Source organism: Lolium perenne, chromosome 7 (assembly GCF_019359855.2).
Source record: "Lolium perenne isolate Kyuss_39 chromosome 7, Kyuss_2.0, whole genome shotgun sequence".
Classification (NCBI taxonomy): Eukaryota; Viridiplantae; Streptophyta; class Magnoliopsida; order Poales; family Poaceae; genus Lolium; species Lolium perenne.
The window spans coordinates 276,917-297,321 of NC_067250.2; the positions used below are offsets into that span (position 1 = coordinate 276,917).

Below are 20,405 nucleotides of genomic sequence, written 5' to 3' on the forward strand. Positions count from 1 at the left end.
CCGGCCCTCTCCCCTTGCCCCTCATTATATAGGTGGAAGCCCCAAGTGTTGGTGTCCAAGTCTTCGAATAAGACCCGAAACCAAAACCTACCATAGGTATGAAACCTACCCAAGGGGGGAATCCCACTCAAGGTGGGACTCCCACCCCTTCCTTGGGGGGTTGGCCGGCCACCCATTGGGGAGTCCACCTGGGACTTCTCCCCCTTAGGGTTGGCCGGCCATGCAAGGTGGAGTCCCTTCGGGACTCCACTTTCCATGGTGATTTCTTCCGGACTTTTCTAGAACCTTCTAGAACCTGCCATAAATGCACCGGATCATTTCCAAACTTGGAATATGACTTCCTATATATGAATCTTATTCTCCGGACCATTCCGGACCTCCTCGTGATGTCCTGGATCCCATCCGAGACTCCGAACAAAACTTCGAACTCCATTCCATATTCCATATCTACTTAAACGACATCAAACCTTAAGTGTGTCACCCTACGGTTCGCGAACTATGTGGACATGGTTGAGTACTCTCTCCAACCAATAACCAATAGCGGGATCTGGAGATCCATAATGGCTCCCACATATTCAACGATGACTTCAGTGATCGAATGAACCATTCACATACGATACCAATTCCCTTTGTCACTCGATATTTTACTTGTCCGAGGTTTGATCATCGGTATCACTCTATACCTTGTTCAACCTCGTCTCCTGACAAGTACTCTTTACTCGTACCGTGGTATGTGGTCTCTTATGAACTTATTCATATGCTTGCAAGACATTAGACGACATTCCACCGAGAGGGCCCAGAGTATATCTATCCGTCATCGGGATGGACAAATCCTAGTGTTGATCCATATGCCTCAACTCATACTTTCCGGATACTTAATCCCACCTTTATAACCACCCATTTACGCAGTGGCGTTTGATGTAATCAAAGTACCTTTCCGATATAAGTGATTTACATGATCTCATGGTCATAAGGACTAGGTAACTATGTATCGAAAGCTTATAGCAAATAACTTAATGACGTGATCTTATGCTACGCTTAATTGGGTGTGTCCATTACATCATTCATATAATGACATAACCTTGTTATTAATAACATCCAATGTTCATGATCACGAAACCATGATCATCTATTAATCAACAAGCTAGTTATACAAGAGGCTTACTAGGGACTCCTTGTTGTTCACATAACACACATGTATCAATGTTTCGGTTAATACAATTATAGCATGGTATGTAAACATTATCATAAACTCAAAGATATTATAATAACCATTTTATTATTGCCTCTTGGGCATATCTCCAACAGTTTTAGTAACATGCAAATTTCTACAACCATATTTTTCTCTCTCTCATAAAGATTTTCAGTAGCATCATGAACAAAGTCAACAATATAACTATCAAATGAAACATTCTTATCATGAGCTACATGCATAAAATTATTACTACTCCCAACATAAGCATAGTCATTCTTATTAATTGTAGTGGGAGCAAATTCAACAAAGTGTAGGAGCAAATCCAACATAATCATAGTCATTCTTATCATTATTATTCTCATCAAGTGTAGGAGGCATAGTATAATCATAATAAAATTTATCCTCCATAGTAGGCGGCACCAAAAGACCACTTTCATTATAATCATCATAAATGGGAGGCAAAGTATCATCAAAGAAAATTTTCTCCTCCATGCTTGGGGGACTAAAAATATCATGCTCATCTAAACCAGCTTCCCCAAGCTTAGAATTTTCCATAGCATTAGCAACAATGGTGTTCAAAGCGTTCATACTAATATCATTGCTACTAGCATGCAAATAAGGTTCCATAGGTTTTTTAATTTTCGCATCAAACAATCCATGTCTTAACTCAGGAAATAGATTAAAAAGCTCATAGTTGCTTGATGTCTACGGGTGCTTCTATTCTTGTAGACAGTGTTGGGCCTCCAAGAGCAGAGGTTTGTAGAACAGCAACAAGTTTCCCTTAAGTGGATCACCCAAGGTTTATCGAACTCAAGGAGGAAGAGGTCAAAGATATCCCTCTCATGCAACCCTGCAACCACAAAGCAAGAAGTCTCTTGTGTCCCCAACACACCTAATACACTTGTCAGATGTATAGGTGCACTAGTTCGGCGAAGAGATTGTGAAATACATGTGGTATGAATGTATATGAGCAGTAGTAACGGCACCAGAAAATAGCTTGATGCTACGACTGGCGTGTGGCTGATGGTGGTAATATTGCACGCAGTACAGATGCAGTAAAACAGTAAACAAGCAGCGATGATTGCAGTATTTAGGAACAAGGCCTAGGGATTATACTTTCACTAGTGGACACTCTCAACATTGATCACATAATAAAACCACTCTACACTCTGTTGTTGGATGATGAACACCACTAATTGTGTAGGATTACACGAACCCTCAATGCCGGAGTTAACAAGCTCCACAATATTCGATATTCATGTTTAAATAACCTTAGAGTGCATGATAGATCATTGCAATTACACCAAGTACTAACATAACATGCACACTGTCACCTTCACACTATGAAAGGAGGCATAGATCACATCAATACTATCATAGCAATAATTAACTTCATAATCTACAAGAGATTACAATCATAACCTACGCCAAGTACTACACGATGCACACACTGTCACCATTACACCGTGCAGGAGGAATAGAGTACTTTAATAACATCACTAGAGTAACACATAGATGAATAGTGATACAAAACTCATATGAATCTCAATCATGTAAGGCAGCTCATGAGATCATTGTATTGAAGTACATAGGAGAGAGATTAACCACATAGCTACCAGTACAGCCCTTAGCCTCGATGGAGAACTACTCCCTCCTCATGGGAGACAGCAGCGTTGATGAAGATGGCGGTGGAGATGGCAGCGGTGTCGATGGAGAAGCCTTCCGGGGGCACTTCCCCGTCCCGGCGGCGTGCCGGAACAGAGAGTCCTGTCCCCTAGATCTTGGCTTCGCGATGGCGGCGGCTCTGGATGGTTTCTCGTACCGTGGCTTTTCCGTATCGAAGTTTTAGGTCAAGGACCTTTAAATAGGCAAAGAGGCGGAGTCGGAGGGTCGACCAGGTGATGACACCATAGAGGGGCGCGGCCCACCCCCTGGCCGCGTTGGGCTGTCGTCTGGGGCCCACAGGGCTCTCCTCTGGTGGCTCTCGGGTGTTCTGGAAGCTTCGTCCAATTATAAGATGCTGGGCGTTGATTTCGTCCAATTCCGAGAATATTTCCTTACTAGGATTTCTGAAAACAAAAACAGCAGAAAACAGGAACTGGCACTTCGGCATCTCGTCAATAGGTTAGTTCCGGAAAACGCATAAAATCATCATAAAGTGTGAACAAAACATGTAGGTATTGTCATAAAACAAGCATGGAACATCAAAAATTATAGATACGTTGGAGACGTATCAGCATCCCCAAGCTTAGTTCCTACTCGTCCTCGAGTAGGTAAACGATAACAAGAATAATTTTTGAAGTGACATGCTACCAACATAATCTTGATCATACTATTGTAAAGCATATGAGATGAATTGAAGTGATTCAAAGCAATGGTAAAGACAATGAGTAAACAACTGAACCATATAGCAAATATTTTTCATGAATAGTACTTTCAAGACAAGCATCAATAAGTCTTGCATAAGAGTTAACTCATAAAGCAATAAATTCAAAGTAAAGGTATTGAAGCAACACAAAGGAAGATTAAGTTTCAGCGGTTGCTTTCAACTTGTAACATGTATATCTCATGGATATTGTCAACATAAAGTAATATAATAAGTGCAATATGCAAGTATGTAGAAATCAATGCACAGTTAACACAAGTGTTTGCTTCTAAGACATAAGGAAATAGGTAAACTGACTCAACATAAAAGTAGAAGAATGGCCCTTCGCAGAGGGAAGCATTGATTGCTATATTTGTGCTAGAGCTTTTATTTTGAAAACATAAAGAGAGCATAAAAGTAAAATTTTGAGAGGTGTTTGTTGTTGTCAACGAATGGTAGTGGGTACTCTAACCCCCTTGCCAGACAGACTTTCTAAGAGCGGCTCCCATGAAAGATTTTTATTTTTGGGTGGCACTCCTTCCAACCTTGCTTTCACAAACCATGGCTAACCGAATCCTTGAGTGCCTGCCAACAATCTCATACCATGAAGGAGTGCCTTTTATTTTAGTTTTATTTAGATGACACTCCTCCCCACCTTTGCTTTCTCAAGCCATGGCTAACCGAATCCTCGGGTGCCGTCCAACAATCACATACCATGGAGGAGTGTCTATTTTTTTGTAAAATTATGAAAGTTAATTAATTGGGGCTGGGAACCCCATTGCCAGCTCTTTTTGCAAAATTATTGGATAAGTGGATGAAGCCACTAGTCCATTGGTGAAAGTTGTCCAACAAGATTGAAAGATAAACACCACATACTTCCTCATGAGCTATAAAACATTGACACAAATAAGAGGTAATAACTTTTGAAGTGTTTAAAGATAGCACTCAAGCAATTTACTTTGGAATGGCGGAGAAATACCATGTAGTAGGTAGGTATGGTGGACACAAGTGGCATAGTGTTTGGCTCAAGGATTTGGATGCATGAGAAGTAATCCCTCTCAATACAAGGCTTAGGCTAGCAAGATTGTTTGAAGCGAACACAAGTATGAACTAGTACAACAAAACTTACATAAGAACATATTGCAAGCATTATAAGACTATACATTGTCTTCCTTGTTGTTCAAACACCTTACTAGAAAATATCTAGACCTTAGAGAGACCAAACATGCAAACCAAATTTTAGCAAGCTCTATGTATTTCTTCACTAATAGGTGCAAAGTATATGATGCAAGAGCTTAATCATGAGCACAACAATTGCCAAGTATCAAGTTATTCAAGACATCATACCAATTACTACATGTAGCATTTTCTGTTTCCAACCATATAACAATTAACGAAGCAGTTTCAACCTTCGCCATGAAAATTAAAAGCTAAGAACACATGTGTTCATATGAACCAGCGGAGCGTGTCTCTCTCCCACACAAACATTTATTCAAACAAAAACAAAAATGAAAACAAACAGACGCTCCAAGTAAAGTACATAAGATGTGACCGAATAAAAATATAGTTTCAAGAGAAGTGACCTGATAATTTGTCGATGAAGAAGGGGATGCCTTGGGCATCCCCAAGCTTAGACGCTTGAGTCTTCTTGAAATATGAAGGGATGAACCACCGGGGCATCCCCAAGCTTAGAGCTTTCACTCTCCTTGATCATATTGTATCATCCTCCTCTCTTGATCCTTGAAAACTTCCTCCACACCAAACTCAAAACAACTCATTAGAGGGTTAGTGCACAATCAAAAATTCACATGTTCAGAGGTGACACAATCATTCTTAACACTTCTGGACATTGCTCAAAGCTACGGGAAGTCAATGGAACAAAGAAATCCATCCCACATAGCAAAAGAGGCAATGCGAAATAAAAGGCAGAATCTATCAAAACAGAACAGTCCGTAAAGACGAATTTTAAAGAGGCACCAGACTTGCTCAAATGAAAATGCTCAAATTGAATGAAAGTTTCTTACATATCTGAGGATCACTCACAAAAATTGGCAGATTTTTCTGAGTTACTACAGAGAACCCTGCCCAAATTCGTGACAGACAGAAATCTGTTTCTACGCAGTAATCCAAATCTAGTATCAACCTTTCTATCAAAGACTTTACTTGGCACAACAATGCAATAAAATAAAGATAAGGAGAGGTTGATACAGTAGTAACAACTTCCAAGACACAAATATAAAACAAAGTTGCTGTAGTAAAATAAACACATGGGTTATCTCCCAAGAAGTGCTTTTTTTATAGCCATTAAGATGGGCTCAGCAAATTGAATGATGCACTCATAAAGATGAGAGTTGAAGCAAAAGAGAGCATCAAGAAGAAAATTAAAAACACATTTAAGTCTAACATGCTTCCTATGCATAGGAATCTTGTAAATAAACAAGTTCATGAAGAGCAAAGTAACAAGCATAGGAAGATAGAACAAGTATAGCTTCAAAAATTTCAGCACATAGAGAGGTGTTTTAGTAACATGAAAATTTCTACAACCATATTTTCCTCTCTCATAATAATGTCCAGTAGCATCATGAGCAAATTCAACAATATAACTATCAAATGAAACATTCTTATCATGAGTCTCATGCATAAAGTTATTACTCTCCACATAAGCATAATCAATTTTAGTAGTTGTAGTGGGAGCAAATTCAACAAAGTAGCTATCATTATTATTCTCATCATCAAATATAGGAGGCATATTGTAATCATAATCAAATTCATCCTCCATAACAGGCGGCACCAAAAGACCATTATCATTATAATCATCATAAATAGGAGGCAAAGTATCATCAAAGAAAATTTTCTCCTCAATGCTTGGGGGACTAAAAAGATCATGCTCATCAAAACCAGCTTCCCCAAGCTTAGAATTTTCCATATCATTAGAAACAATGGTGTTCAAAGTGTTCATACTAATATGTTCCATGGGTTTTTTTAATTTTCGCATCAAACCATCCATGTCTTAACTCAGGAAAAAGAATAAAAAGCTCCATGTTGCTTTCCATTATGCCAAACTAGTGTAAAACAAGAAACAAAAAGATGCAATTGCAGGATCTAAAGGAAATAGCTTCGAGTACTTACAACGGCGCAGGAAAATAGCTTAGTAGCCGAGATCCGGAGTGTGAGTACCTTTTACCTTTCCTCCCCGGCAACGGCGCCAGAAAAGTGCTTGATGTCTACGGGTGCTTCTATTCTTGTAGACAGTGTTGGGCCTCCAAGAGCAGAGGTTTGTAGAACAGCAGCAAGTTTCCCTTAAGTGGATGTTGACTGCCAAAACCCACCGGCGGGCAGCGGCCTGTCAACACAGGTAGAGCCGGGAAGAGCCTAGAGCTGCGGCTGGCTGAGGCCCCTCCGAGCGACGGCCCGCAATGCTCTTCTGGTCACACGCGGCGATGCGAAGTGCAAGGGCGTGCCACCTGACCTATACCTGGTCAGGAAGGTGATGGGGATGCCTTGCTTAGTTCCTGCATGGCATACACGTAAACATTAAATACGAGCCTCGATCGGCTCTCAGGTTATCCTGTGAATCGGCTCAAAGAGCCGATCCACCCATGATTCGTACGGGGCGCACGAATACTTGGTGATCCTGCTTGATCAAGATATAGCTAATGAGATCTACGACGATTTAGGGTTTTCACCGCATAATCGGATCATCCTACTCCAGGTTGGGCCTCGCGGCCACGCACGGTGCTCATAAGCCGATCCTAAACAAGGCCTAAAAACCAACATGACGTTGATCCTCGGAACATCCTGTTTAGGACTTGCGAACGCCACCCTACGTGCCGCTGGATCCTCCCCCCCTTTGTAAGGCCTAACTATTGCAGATATTAAACTAATCCTTGTAGAACAAGGAGCAATCGTAACGGATCAGATCTACTAGATGATGAACAAGCAGGGTGCCGCCCCCACACCTGAGATAGGCGTGAGGGCGGCTAGACATGCAAGGGTTGCACTACGTAAGCATGTTATACGAAGAGCTATGCTAACCCTAACACATCTATGATAACTACGTTGCTCGCCATCAAAGACGCTTCAGTACGAGCAACGCATGAACAACGTGGAGCTTGTGCTGCCTAGATCGCAAGATGCGATCTAGGCAGCATGTCGCTTACCTGATTGAAACCCTCGAGATGAAGGAGTTGGCGATGCGCCGAGATTGGTTTGTTTTGGGTTGAACGTGAGTTGTTGTTTATTCCATAAACCCTAGATACATATTTATAGTCCAGGGGACTTTCTAATTCGGACGTGCACGATACAAACTCTAATCTTGATCTAGAACATAATCTACTATAATTAAAGATACACGGGCAAACTAGCCCAAATTCTCCGTGCAAGGCCGCTTCAGAGATCTTCCACGTGTAGTCTTCCAAGCCCATCTCTCTTACGGCCCACCTCTGGATTTGTCCAAAATCTGGTGATAACACATGCCCCCCTGGTTTTGGAAATAACATTTCCAAAATCATTATGCTTTCCTTTCGAAGGGTCATGTCGTGGCAGATCAGAGCCATTTGCAGCATCCGTCATCATTATGCCCTGTCCTCTCAGCTTCTCTGCAAAATTTGACAGCTCTGACATTACCCCTTCGAAAACTGTAATGGCAGTAATTCCCACCAGGTTTCTCATTATTTAACCGTGCCGACTGATTAGTTATCTTTATCCCCTTCCTCTGTTCCAGCCATCGGCACCCCAAAAAACCCTTCTGCGCACCATGTCTTCTTCTTCCTCTGCCTCGTCGGGACTTTCCTTCGAATCCTCTTCTCCCGAGCCGATGCCAGCACCGAGCCCACAAGAGGTCCATGCGGCCAACATCCGCCGCGCCATTGAGGCCGGGGAGGAGTCAGACCATGACTTCTCCATCTGGTCCGAGGACGACCAGTCCTCGACGGACGGGGAGAGCGACCTCCGCTTCCTCGCCAACGGGGAATCGGAGGAGGAGAGCGATGACGATCGCTTCTCCTGGGATGACTTTACCTCCTCCGAGGTGAAGGAGGAGGAAGAGGAGGAGGAGGATGACGACGACAGCCCCTCCGACGAGCCGCCGGCCAAGCACCATTGCCCCTGGCCAGGGAATCTCAGTGATTATGATAGCGACGACGACGACGACGACGTGGAGGACGAGGACAACGAAGGTCCTGCCGGCGGCCGCTACAGCAGCGGCGACGAGCCCGCCGGGAGCAGCGCCGACAGCGCTGACGACGGTGACGACGAGGGCAGTGACGGCCCGTAGAATAGGACCTCTAGAATAGGATCAGCAACAGTAGACGGGGCAATGTATCCCCTTAGTACTCCCTTTTGAGAGCAATCAGCTCTTCTATGTAAGAAATCTGGTTTATCAATGAAGAACTTTTTCCCCAATTTGATTTTGCCGATCTCTTCGGAGTTTAATTGAGCCGATTCCCTCTTCTGCTGACCCCGCCGATCGTTACTTAGCCAATGCCCAACGAGCCGATGACAACGCACCGGTATCTCAATGTCCCATCCCTTTGAGCTCTGGCGGACAACTAGGCAGATCGACGTTCTCACGAGAGCCCCAGAACCACTGCCGACACGACTTGCTCCTGAAGTCGATACCACTGGGTTTTCAGCCCGATGAAATTTCAATCGGCTTCTTAAGAACGGAAGTTCTGCGCCATCAGTTGCCCCCCGAGCCTCTATCAAGGCGAGCATATCAGTGGACTAACCAAATGTGTCGCTATCGGTTCCCAAGTCATGATGCGGAACCAGCCGATTTCAGCAAAATCGGCTCTCCAGAGCAGAGAACCTTCAGGGTGAGCTGCCCCCCGAGCTTCTTCAGTCTACTTTTCGCGCCTTGCAGGTCAGATCGGCTCCTTCCCTGTGGTGGATCTGATGCATCCCATCCTTAACCTGATCTGCACATTACTCGTAAAAAAGAAACCAGAGGTTCTTGAAGAGAAAACCGAAGTCATCAAGCCACTCAACTGAGGAGCTCTTCCATTAGAATCTCTCTTCGTGACTCACTTCCTGCTCCATTGACCCTTTCTGCTCATAACAGCTGTTCCTCTTGAGTCGATGGCCACGTATCTGCATCGGCTAAACCTTTTGTTTTTTTTTTATTTGGCCGATTTTTCTTAATCGGCCCCCAATATTCCACTGCACGCATGTCTGCACATGTTTTATTTGCACATGTTCATCTGACTATATGCCCCCCGAGCCGAATCTGCCAAATGACTGCAGATATCGGCTTTCATGGTTAGTCAGGGCACTGCACTTGCACATCGGCTTCGCAAAGATTCATGCTGACTTTCATCTGCCGACGTGGCCGCTGCCCAGTAGATCGTTGCTGACCACAAACAGAATATGTGCAGAAGATAATTTTGGCCGATTGCTGGAATCGGCCCCCACATTGCTTGCTCGATGAAGGTTTTGTAATGTCCCTCCATAAATTTTTTGGGGCCGATCACAAGGATCAGCCTCACCCGGTTTGCTCATTGGTTTAATCTTGCTACTCGGTTAGGCTGGATAAAACCAACCCAACCTCTGACTTGATGCGCCTGCTGTCGTCCACCTTGAGTGCATCGTATAATCGTGGAGCACTAAGCTCTGTCGGCAAGACGAGCACCATGTTTGTGCCAGCCGATGTTTCATCATCGGCTTTCTTTTGCTTGGGACGCCACTCCATTCTCCGTGGACGACCCTCTTCATCCAGGGCTCGCTGAACCTTTGCAGCCAGATCAGGTCGTGCCTTCCTTAGCGTGTGCAAGTATAACCTTTCGGCTTCCTCCAGGCCGCGCAACCGCTGAACCCTGCGTTTTTGTGAACGGCTGAGTCCGTCAGGGCACCACCTTGGACGGTGGTACCTGTCTTCTTCTTCTTCTTCTAGTCCCTCGTCTTCGGAATCCTCAAGATCTGCCCAACGAGGTGACTCAGCACGTTTGCTCTGTGGTCGGAGAGGCCCTAAGCGCTCAAACACAGACACGTTGACTGCCTCCTTCTTCTTCTTGTTGCATTCTGGGCAATTGCCGATTGTGGGCAATCGGCTCATTCCTGAATCCCAGCAGTATCTGAAGAAAGGGCAATCCCAGTGTCTGGTGTTGTCATCTTGCTCCCTTGATGTGTCCGTGGCACGGCGCTCGTGCTCCTCCTCATCGCGATCCTGCCGACGATGTCTTCTGGCTTCTCTAGCCAGACGATCTCCTTCATCATTATAGTTGGACCGTCGGCGTTGGTCATACTGACTCACATATTTGTTGAGGAGGTGATCAGAGAGAGGTCGTTGATATCTTATATTCTTCACTTCCCCCTCTGTGACGTAGCGCTTGCCATCATGATGGAGCCGATCGCGTGGAGCGGCCTCCTCTGTGTCCTTGCTATGAGAGCAGCTGCCCTCATCTCCATCTTTGCCAGAGTAGTTCCCAGGTCCTACCATGTTGATGCTGAACGTGGGACCTGGCTGGCAACCCTCAGGGTAGGTGACTTCCACCATATTAACGGCGGGGAAGGGTTGGGTGTCGACCTTCATGGCGTACTGGTTGAAAATTAGACGCCCCTTCTCTATCGCCGCTTGGATGTGCTGATGCCACACCCTGCAGTCGTTGGTGGCATGGGAGAGCGAGTTGTGGAATTTGCAGTATGGCTTTCCGTTCAGCTCTTGCGCCGTGGGGAACTTGAGACCTTCAGGAATCGTCAACTGTTTCTCCTTGAGCAGGAGGTCGAAGATTTGTTCAGTCTTGGTCACGTCAAAATCAAATCCCCTGGGCGGCCCTGGTGGCTTTACCCATTTGCAGGACACGGGGGTTCCTCCCCGAGTCCACTCAGCCACTGCTACTTCTTGGTCTCCCGCAGGCACTTCACCTTCCTCTGTATCGACCATGACTACTGCACGCTTGAACTTGTCTTGGTACAGGTCTGGGTGGCGCTGTTCATATGCTGATAGTTTCTGAACCATGTGCGCCAGCGAGGGATAATCTGCTTGGGAGGCCATGTCCTTGAGCTGTGTTGCAAGGCCAGCTACTGCCAACTCGACTGCTTCCTTTTCAGTTATACGAACCGAATAACATCGGTTCCTAAGATTCCTGAAGCGCTGGATGTACTCTGTCACCGTTTCTCCGCGCTTCTGACGTAGTTGTGCTAGATCGGCAATGCTAGACTCGGAAGCTTCTGAATGGTATTGCATATGGAACTGTTCTTCCAATTGCTTCCAAGACTGGATGGAATTTGCTGGCAAAGAGGTGTACCATCCAAAAGCCGATCCTGTGAGGGACTGTGAAAAGAGCCTCACGCGTAGCTGATCCGACACTGAAGCCGGTCCTAGTTGCGCCAAATATCGGCCGACGTGCTCGATGGAGCTGGAGCCATCCGATCCACCGAATTTGGAGAAGTCGTGGAGCCGATATTTAGGTGGCAGCGGGATCATCTCGTACTGCGTCGGGTACGGCTTGGAATAGCCGATTGCCCTTCTTTTCGGCACCATGCCGAACTGGTCTCTCTCGGCATGGCACCGATCTGATCCGTCAGGCTGGCCGCAGAAGTTGCACTCGAAGATTCACCGGGTGGCGTACTTAGCCAGCCATGTTTGCTTTTCCAGCTCGAGCCAACCGCAGGAGCTGGGCTCGAGTTTCGTCGGGGTGGCGTACTTAGTTAGCCACGTACGCTTCTCAAGCTCTGTTGCTGACGTTTCTCCTGTTTTCGCCGGAGTCCCTGATGTTGTGGCCTGGTTTGAGAGTGCCCAGTTGCCACAATCTGGCACATACGTGCACGCGTATCCTTGAGGGACCTCCTTAGGCGCCTCAGTCAAGAACTGGTAGTCACTAGGGTCACCACCAATCTTGTAGACGACGAATGCCGGTGTAGCCGGCACTTCAGGTGGTGCTGCCAACGCATATGGCAGCGGTGGACGGGACTGGAGCGGCAACTCTCCTTGATGCGTCCCGAGAGCTGGTCCTGACGGCGAGTACTGGTGGCTCATGATCTCCTGGATCACGCGCAGAGCGAGATGCTCCAACACGTTGACCAAGTTTTCGCAGTGGCGGTGTAGTGAGTGAGCCACCAAGTAGTTGATCTCCTGCCGTAGGCCCCCGGTGCGTTCCTCCGACGGGGCAGAGAGATCTATCCCATCGAGGGCACCTTGCGGTGAGAATCCCTTCCATCTGATGCCATGGGAACGGGTTCTCTGAAAAGAGCCGATGAGGTCGGCTTCGAGGGTGACCTTGATCTCGTCATATTTCTTCCTGAGCTCGGCAGGCAGCTCCTCGTAGGTGACTGGCGTGCCGTCCGCCGCCATCTCAGACGTAGATGGCGATGTGGTTGATGTAGACGATTGTCCCACCGGGCGTGCCAGAATGTGTTGACTGCCAAAACCCACCGGCGGGCAGCGGCCTGTCAACACAGGTAGAGCCGGGAAGAGCCTAGAGCTGCGGCTGGCCGAGACCCTCCGAGCGACGGCCCGCAATGCTCTTCTGGTCACACGCGGCGATGCGCAGTGCAAGGGCGTGCCACCTGACCTATACCGGGTCAGGAAGGTGATGGGGATGCCTTGCTTAGTGCCTGCATGGCATACACGTAATCATTAAATACGAGACTCGATCAGCTCTCAGGTTATCCTGTGAATCGGCTCAAAGAGCCGATCCACCCATGATTCGTACGGGGCGCACGAATACTTGGTGATCCTGCTTGATCAAGATATAGCTAATGAGATCTACGACGATTTAGGGTTTTCACCGCATAATCGGATCATCCTACTCCAGGTTGGGCCTCGCGGCCACGCACGGTGCTCATAAGCCGATCCTAAACAAGGCCTAAAAACCAACATGACGTTGATCCTCGGAACATCCTGTTTAGGACTTGCGAACGCCACCCTACGTGCCGCTGGATCCTCCCCCCCTTTGTAAGGCCTAACTATTGCAGATATTAAACTAATCCTTGTAGAACAAGGAGCAATCGTAACGGATCAGATCTACTAGATGATGAACAAGCAGGGTGCCGCCCCCACACCTGAGATAGGCGTGAGGGCGGCTAGACATGCAAGGGTTGCACTACGTAAGCATGTTATACGAAGAGCTATGCTAACCCTAACACATCTATGATAACTACGTTGCTCGCCATCAAAGACGCTTCAGTACGAGCAACGCATGAACAACGTGGAGCTTGTGCTGCCTAGATCGCAAGATGCGATCTAGGCAGCATGTCGCTTACCTGATTGAAACCCTCGAGATGAAGGAGTTGGCGATGCGCCGAGATTGGTTTGTTTTGGGTTGAACGTGAGTTGTTGTTTATTCCATAAACCCTAGATACATATTTATAGTCCAGGGGACTTTCTAATTCGGACGTGCACGATACAAACTCTAATCTTGATCTAGAACATAATCTACTATAATTAAAGATACACGGGCAAACTAGCCCAAATTCTCCGTGCAAGGCCGCTTCAGAGATCTTCCACGTGTAGTCTTCCAAGCCCATCTCTCTTACGGCCCACCTCTGGATTTGTCCAAAATCTGGTGATAACAGTGGATCACCCAAGGTTTATCGAACTCAGGGAGGAAGAGGTCAAAGATATCCCTCTCATGCAACCCTGCAACCACAAAGCAAGAAGTCTCTTGTGTCCCCAACACACCTAATACACTTGTCAGATGTATAGGTGCACTAGTTCGGCGAAGAGATTGTGAAATACATGTGGTATGAATGTATATGAGCAGTAGTAACGGCACCAGAAAATAGCTTGATGCTATGACTGGCGTGTGGCTGATGGTGGTAATATTGCAGGCAGTACAGATGCAGTAAAACAGTAAACAAGCAGCGATGATTGCAATATTTAGGAACAAGGCCTAGAGATTATACTTTCACTAGTGGACACTCTCAACATTGATCACATAATAAAACCACTCTACACTCTGTTGTTGGATGATGAACACCACTAATTGTGTAGGATTACACGAACCCTCAATGCCGGAGTTAACAAGCTCCACAATATTCGATATTCATGTTTAAATAACCTTAGAGTGCATGATAGATCATTGCAATTACACCAAGTACTAACATAGCATGCACACTGTCACCTTCACACTATGAAAGGAGGCATAGATCACATCAATACTATCATAGCAATAATTAACTTCATAATCTACAAGAGATTACAATCATAACCTACGCCAAATACTACACGATGCACACACTGTCACCATTACACCGTGCAGGAGGAATAGAGTACTTTAATAACATCACTAGAGTAACACATAGATGAATAGTGATACAAAACTCATATGAATCTCAATCATGTAAGGCAGCTCATGAGATCATTGTATTGAAGTACATAGGAGAGAGATTAACCACATAGCTACCGGTACAGCCCTTAGCCTCGATGGAGAACTACTCCCTCCTCATGGGAGACAGCAGCGTTGATGAAGATGGCGGTGGAGATGGCAGCGGTGTCGATGGAGAAGCCTTCCGGGGGCACTTTCCCGTCCCGGCGGCGTGTCGGAACAGAGAGTCCTGTCCCCCAGATCTTGGCTTCGCGATGGCGGCGGCTCTGGATGGTTTCTCGTACCGTGGCTTTTCCGTATCGAAGTTTTAGGTCAGGGACCTTTAAATAGGCGAAGAGGTGGAGTCGGAGGGTCGACGAAGCGATGACACCATAGGGGGGCGCAGCCCACCCCCTGGCCGCGCCGGGCTGTCGTCTGGGGCCCACAGGGCCCTCCCCTGGTGGCTCTCGGGTGTTCTGGAAGCTTCGTCCAATTATAAGATGCTGGGCGTTGATTTCGTCCAATTCCGAGAATATTTCCTTACTAGGATTTTTGAAACCAAAAACAGCAGAAAACAGGAACTGGCACTTCGGCATCTCGTCAATAGGTTAGTTCCGGAAAACGCATAAAATCATCATAAAGTGTGAACAAAACATGTAGGTATTGTCATAAAACAAGCATGGAACATCAGAAATTATAGATACGTTGGAGACGTATCATTTCTTTCCATTATGCCTAACTAGTGAAAACAAGAAACGAAAAGATGCAATTGCAGGATCTAAAGGAAATAGCTTCGAGCACTCACAACGACGCCAGAAAATAGCTTAGTTGCCTGGGACCGGAGTGTGAGTGCCTTTTACCTTTCCTCCCCGGCAACGGCGCCAGAAAATAGCTTGCTGTCTACTGTTGGCTTCTTTTCCTGTAGACAGTGTTGGGCCTCCAAGAGGAGAGGTTTGTAGAACAGCAGCAAGTTTTCCCTTAAGTGGATCACCCAATGTTTTATCGAACTCAGGGAGGAAGAGGTCAAAGATATCCCTCTCAAGCAACCCTGCAATTACGATACAAGAAGTCTCTTGTGTCCCCAACACACCTAATACACTTGTCAGATGTATAGGTGCACTAGTTCGGCGAAGAGATAGTAAAATGCAAGTAATATGGATGAATATGAGCGGTAATAGCAATCTGAATAAAAGATGGCAGCAAGTAAACATGCAGTGGAACTTGTTGGAAACGGTGTTTCAATGCTTAGAAACAAGGCCTAGGGATCATACTTTCACTAGTGGACACTCTCAACATTGCAATCATAAAGGAATATAAATAAGCACTTCACTATGCTATTCTGAATTACTCTCTGGCAAGATAACGAACTCTAATTCATCATGTAGGCAAACCTTAAAGACGTATTCCCAAGTACTAATAAACACCCCACGCTGTCACTGTGAGAATTCATAGGAGGTACTAACACACCACAATTTCATAGAGACATCCAACTCAAATCATAACTCAGTGAACAAGTATTCTGTGAAATATAGCCTAAGAGACCCACACGGTGCACACACTGTCACCTTTACACACGTGGGACAAGGAGTCTCCGGAGATCACATAAGTAAAATCCACTTGAATAGCATAACGACATCTAGATTACAAAGCTCATCATATGGATCTCAATCATGTAAGGCAGCTCATGAGATCATTGTATTGAAGTACATGGGAGAGAGAGATGAACCACATAGCTACCGGTACAGCCCTTAGCCTCGATGGAGAACTACTCCCTCCTCATGGGAGACAGCAGCGGTGATGAAGATGGCGGTGGTGTCGATGGAGATGCCTTCCGGGGGCAATTCCCCGTCCCGGCGGCGTGCCGGAACAGAGACTTCTGTCCCCCAGATCTTGGCTTCGCGATGGCGGCGGCTCTGGAAGGTTTCTCGTACCGTGGATTATTCGTATCGAAGATTTAGGTCAGGGAGGCTTATATAGGCGAAGAGTCGGAGTCGGAAGGGCCACGGTGGAGCCACACACCAGGGGGGCGCGCCCCCCCTCTTGGCCGTGCCGCCACCATGTGTGGGGCCCACCTGGCTCTCCTCTGGCCCCTCTTCGGTGCTCTGGAAGCTTCCTTGAAATATAAGATACTGGGCGTTGATTTCGTCCAATTCCGAGAATACTTCCTTACTAGGATTTCTGAAACCAAAAACAGCAGAAAACAGGAACTGGCACTTCGGCATCTCGTCAATAGGTTAGTTCCGGAAAACGCATAAAATCATCATAAAGTGTGAGCAAAACATGTAGGTATTGTCATAAAACAAGCATGGAACATCAGAAATTATAGATACGTTGGAGACGTATCACTCATCTATCGCGACGAGGACAAAAACAATAGCAACCTCAACCACCGTCTCATGGGGAAATTTCGCCGCTGCATCAACGACCTAGCCCTCAAAGAAATCTACCTTAACGGCAGGCGCTATACCTGGACAAATGGGCAAGATCCTCCAACCTTGGTGCTCCTGGATAGGGCCTTTTGCACTTCTGACTGGGAAGATCTGATCGGTGAATGCCACCTGCGTTGCCTCGCCTCCGTGCTCTCTGACCATAGCCCCTTGCTGCTCGACTGCACCCCGTCCCCAGCTGCTCACCATCGCTTCCGATTCGAGGAGTTCTGGCTGCGGCAAGATGGTTTCCACGACGTGGTCACCGCGACATGGAACTCTGTCAGCAATCCTGACCCGTTTCAGCGCCTCTGGCTGCGCTTACAAGCCACTGCCAAGGTGCTCACGAGCTAGAGCGCCCGTACCGTGGGTAGCGTTCGGCAAAGGATGGCCATCTGCCGGGAGGTGATCGCAAGATTCGACAAAGCCCAGGAGGATCGCCTCCTCACGCCGCTGGAGCGATGGCTACACCAAACCCTCAAGGTCACCTACCTGGGACTGGCATCCCTCGAGCGCACCATCGCCAGACAACGATCTCGCCTCGCCATGCTCAAGGACGGCGACACCAACTCCGCCTACTTCCACCAGCACAGCTCCTTCCGCCGGCAGAAGAACCGTATCTACAGCGTCCTCTCTGACGGCCACGTCCTCACGGACCACAAGGACATGGCCGAAGCTGCGTTCGCGCACTTCGACGCCATGCTTGGCACAGACAGCACGAGGGACATTTCCCTTGAGCTGCAAGAGCTGATCACGCCCTCGGAGAACCTGCAGGACCTGGACGCCCCTTTCACGGAGGCAGAGATCTGGAGCGCGATCAAGCGCCTCCCCACACGAAAAGCTCCCGGGCCCGACGGATTTACCGCGGAATTTTTGCGCGCTTGTTGGAGCACTATCAAGGACGACATGGTTCAAGCCTTTGCGCAGATACATGCGCTCCGCGGCCGCGGCTTCCATCGACTCAATCAAGCGCTCCTGACCTTGCTCCCCAAGAAACCCGACGCGGCAACGATGGGCGAGTACAGGCCCATCAGCCTGATCCACCTCGTGGCCAAGCTCATCGCCAAGACGCTCTCGCTCCGCCTCGCCCCCAAGCTCGACGGCCTGGTCAGCAAGAACCAGAACGCATTCATCCCCGGACGCAGCCTACACGACAACTTCATCCTGACACGGCAATCGGCACGCCTCCTCCACCAGCTGCGACAGCCAAGGGTGCTGCTCAAACTCGACCTTGCCCGCGCCTTCGACACCCTCTCCTGGCCCTTCCTCTTTGAGGTTTTGCGCCGGTATGGATTCCCCGACAAGTTCCTCGACCGGCTAGCCCTGCTTCTCAGCTCGGCCAGCACGAGAGTGCTGATCAACGGCGAGCCAGGACCGCCAATTTGGCACTGCCGCGGGCTACGGCAGGGAGACCCGCTCTCCCCGCAGCTGTTTGTGCTCGCCGTCGTCGTGCTTGGGCGTTTGATCGGGCGCGCCACTGACTTGGGCATCCTCCAGGAGCTCCACCCTCGCCGGCGCGTCCCCGAGATATCCCTCTACGCCGATGACATCGTGCTCTTCTGCCATCCGACCCACGCCGACAACGCTGCCGTCAGGGAGATCCTGCTGCTGTTCGGGCGTGCCTCCGTCCTGCAGGTCTATTACAACAAAAGCGCCGCAGCGCTTATCAATGGCGAGGAAACTGACGCGGCGATCGTCACTGCCGGCCTTGGCTGTACCATCGTGACAATGCCCATGACCTACCTGGGCATTCCGCTAACGATCAGACGCCCAACCTGTGCCCAGCTGCAGCCCCTGGTTGATCGCATCGCCGCCAAACTTCCCACCTGAAGGCCCACCTGATGGACAAAGCTGGCACGCTCAAATTAGTCAAATCCGTCCTCTGCGCCATCCCGCTGCACCAGCTGCTCGTCTACGCGCCGCCTAAGAAGACGCTCAAGCTCATTGAGAAGATCCAGAGAGGATTCCTCTGGGCGGGCCACAAGGAAGCCAACGGCGGAAGTTGCCATGTCAATTGGAGCCGGGTTTGCCGCCCCCTCGAGTATGGAGGCCTCGGTGTCCAGAACATGACCAAATCTGGCCTTGCGCCGCGCCTCCGTTGGCTCTGGTTCAGTCGAACCGACGCGACAAGGGCATGGCAAGGGCTTGACCTCCAGTTCTCCGCTGAGGAACAAGCCCTCTTCTTCGCCTCCACCACCATGAGCCTCGGCGATGGACGCACAACGCGGTTTTGGGAGGATCGCTGGATCGATGGCAAGTCCACGTGCGAGTTGGTGCCGCACCTATATGTCTGCATCCCCAAACGCCGGCGTCGCTCCACTACCGTCGCTCAGGGCCTGCATGATCGCTCCTCGGTACGCGACATCCATGGTGTCCGGGGAATCGAGGAAATTGGAGAATATCTGATGCTCTAGCGAAGGATTGAGCAAACCCACCTATCTGATCAGGCAGATTACATGGTCTGGAAATGGACTAGCAAGGGCGTCTACTCCGCCAGCTCCTGCTACAAGGCCACCTTCCATGGATCCGTGCGCTGTGATGCCCTGGCAGCTAACCTGGAAGACATGGGCGCCCCACAACATCAAGCTCTTCCACTGGTTGGCGCACCTCGACCGATGCTGGACGGCCGAGCGCCTGCAGCGCCGTGGATTACCGCATCATGCACGCTGCTTACTTTGCGACCAAGACATGGAGACGATGCAGCATCTCATGATCGGCTGCGGCTTTTCCAGGCAGGTCTGGTTCGACATCCTCGCCTGGCTACGCGCTACCTGCAGGCCACCTGACCACGACGACACGCTCATCCCCTGGTGGAGCCAGGCCAAGCAGGCGACGCCCAAGGCCATGCGCAGAGGACGGGCCTCGATGTCGCTGCTCATACCCTGGATGGTATGGAAACAGCGAAACGACTGCGTCTTCAATGTCGCGGCACCATCCATCAACGACGTCACCGCCAAGATACAGGACGAGCCTAACCTATGGGCCAGGGCTGGCGCATTAGGCCTGCGTGCCATTCTGCCGAGCACCTGAGATGTGCATTAATCTTTTGATGTCCTTTTTGTGCCTGGGTTGTAACTTCTAAAAAAACCCCGTTCTCCTACTTCTTTTCAATGAAATGAAACGTAAAGACTTTTTGCGTTTTCTCGAAAGAAAAAAAAAAACATCGTCGACCAGCT

General features: G+C 48.3%; 2 protein-coding genes across 2 annotated transcripts; both read left to right on the forward strand.

Moving 5' to 3' along the window:
• Positions 1 to 17,199: 17,199 nt before the first annotated feature.
• LOC139833100 (uncharacterized) lies at positions 17,200 to 17,583 on the forward strand. Its single transcript, XM_071823262.1, has one exon. It carries the CDS (start codon positions 17,200 to 17,202, stop codon positions 17,581 to 17,583), a length of 384 nt encoding a protein of 127 aa, XP_071679363.1.
• Positions 17,584 to 19,767: 2,184 nt separating this feature from the next.
• LOC139833102 (uncharacterized) lies at positions 19,768 to 20,259 on the forward strand. Its single transcript, XM_071823263.1, has one exon. It carries the CDS (start codon positions 19,768 to 19,770, stop codon positions 20,257 to 20,259), a length of 492 nt encoding a protein of 163 aa, XP_071679364.1.
• Positions 20,260 to 20,405: the final 146 nt, after the last annotated feature.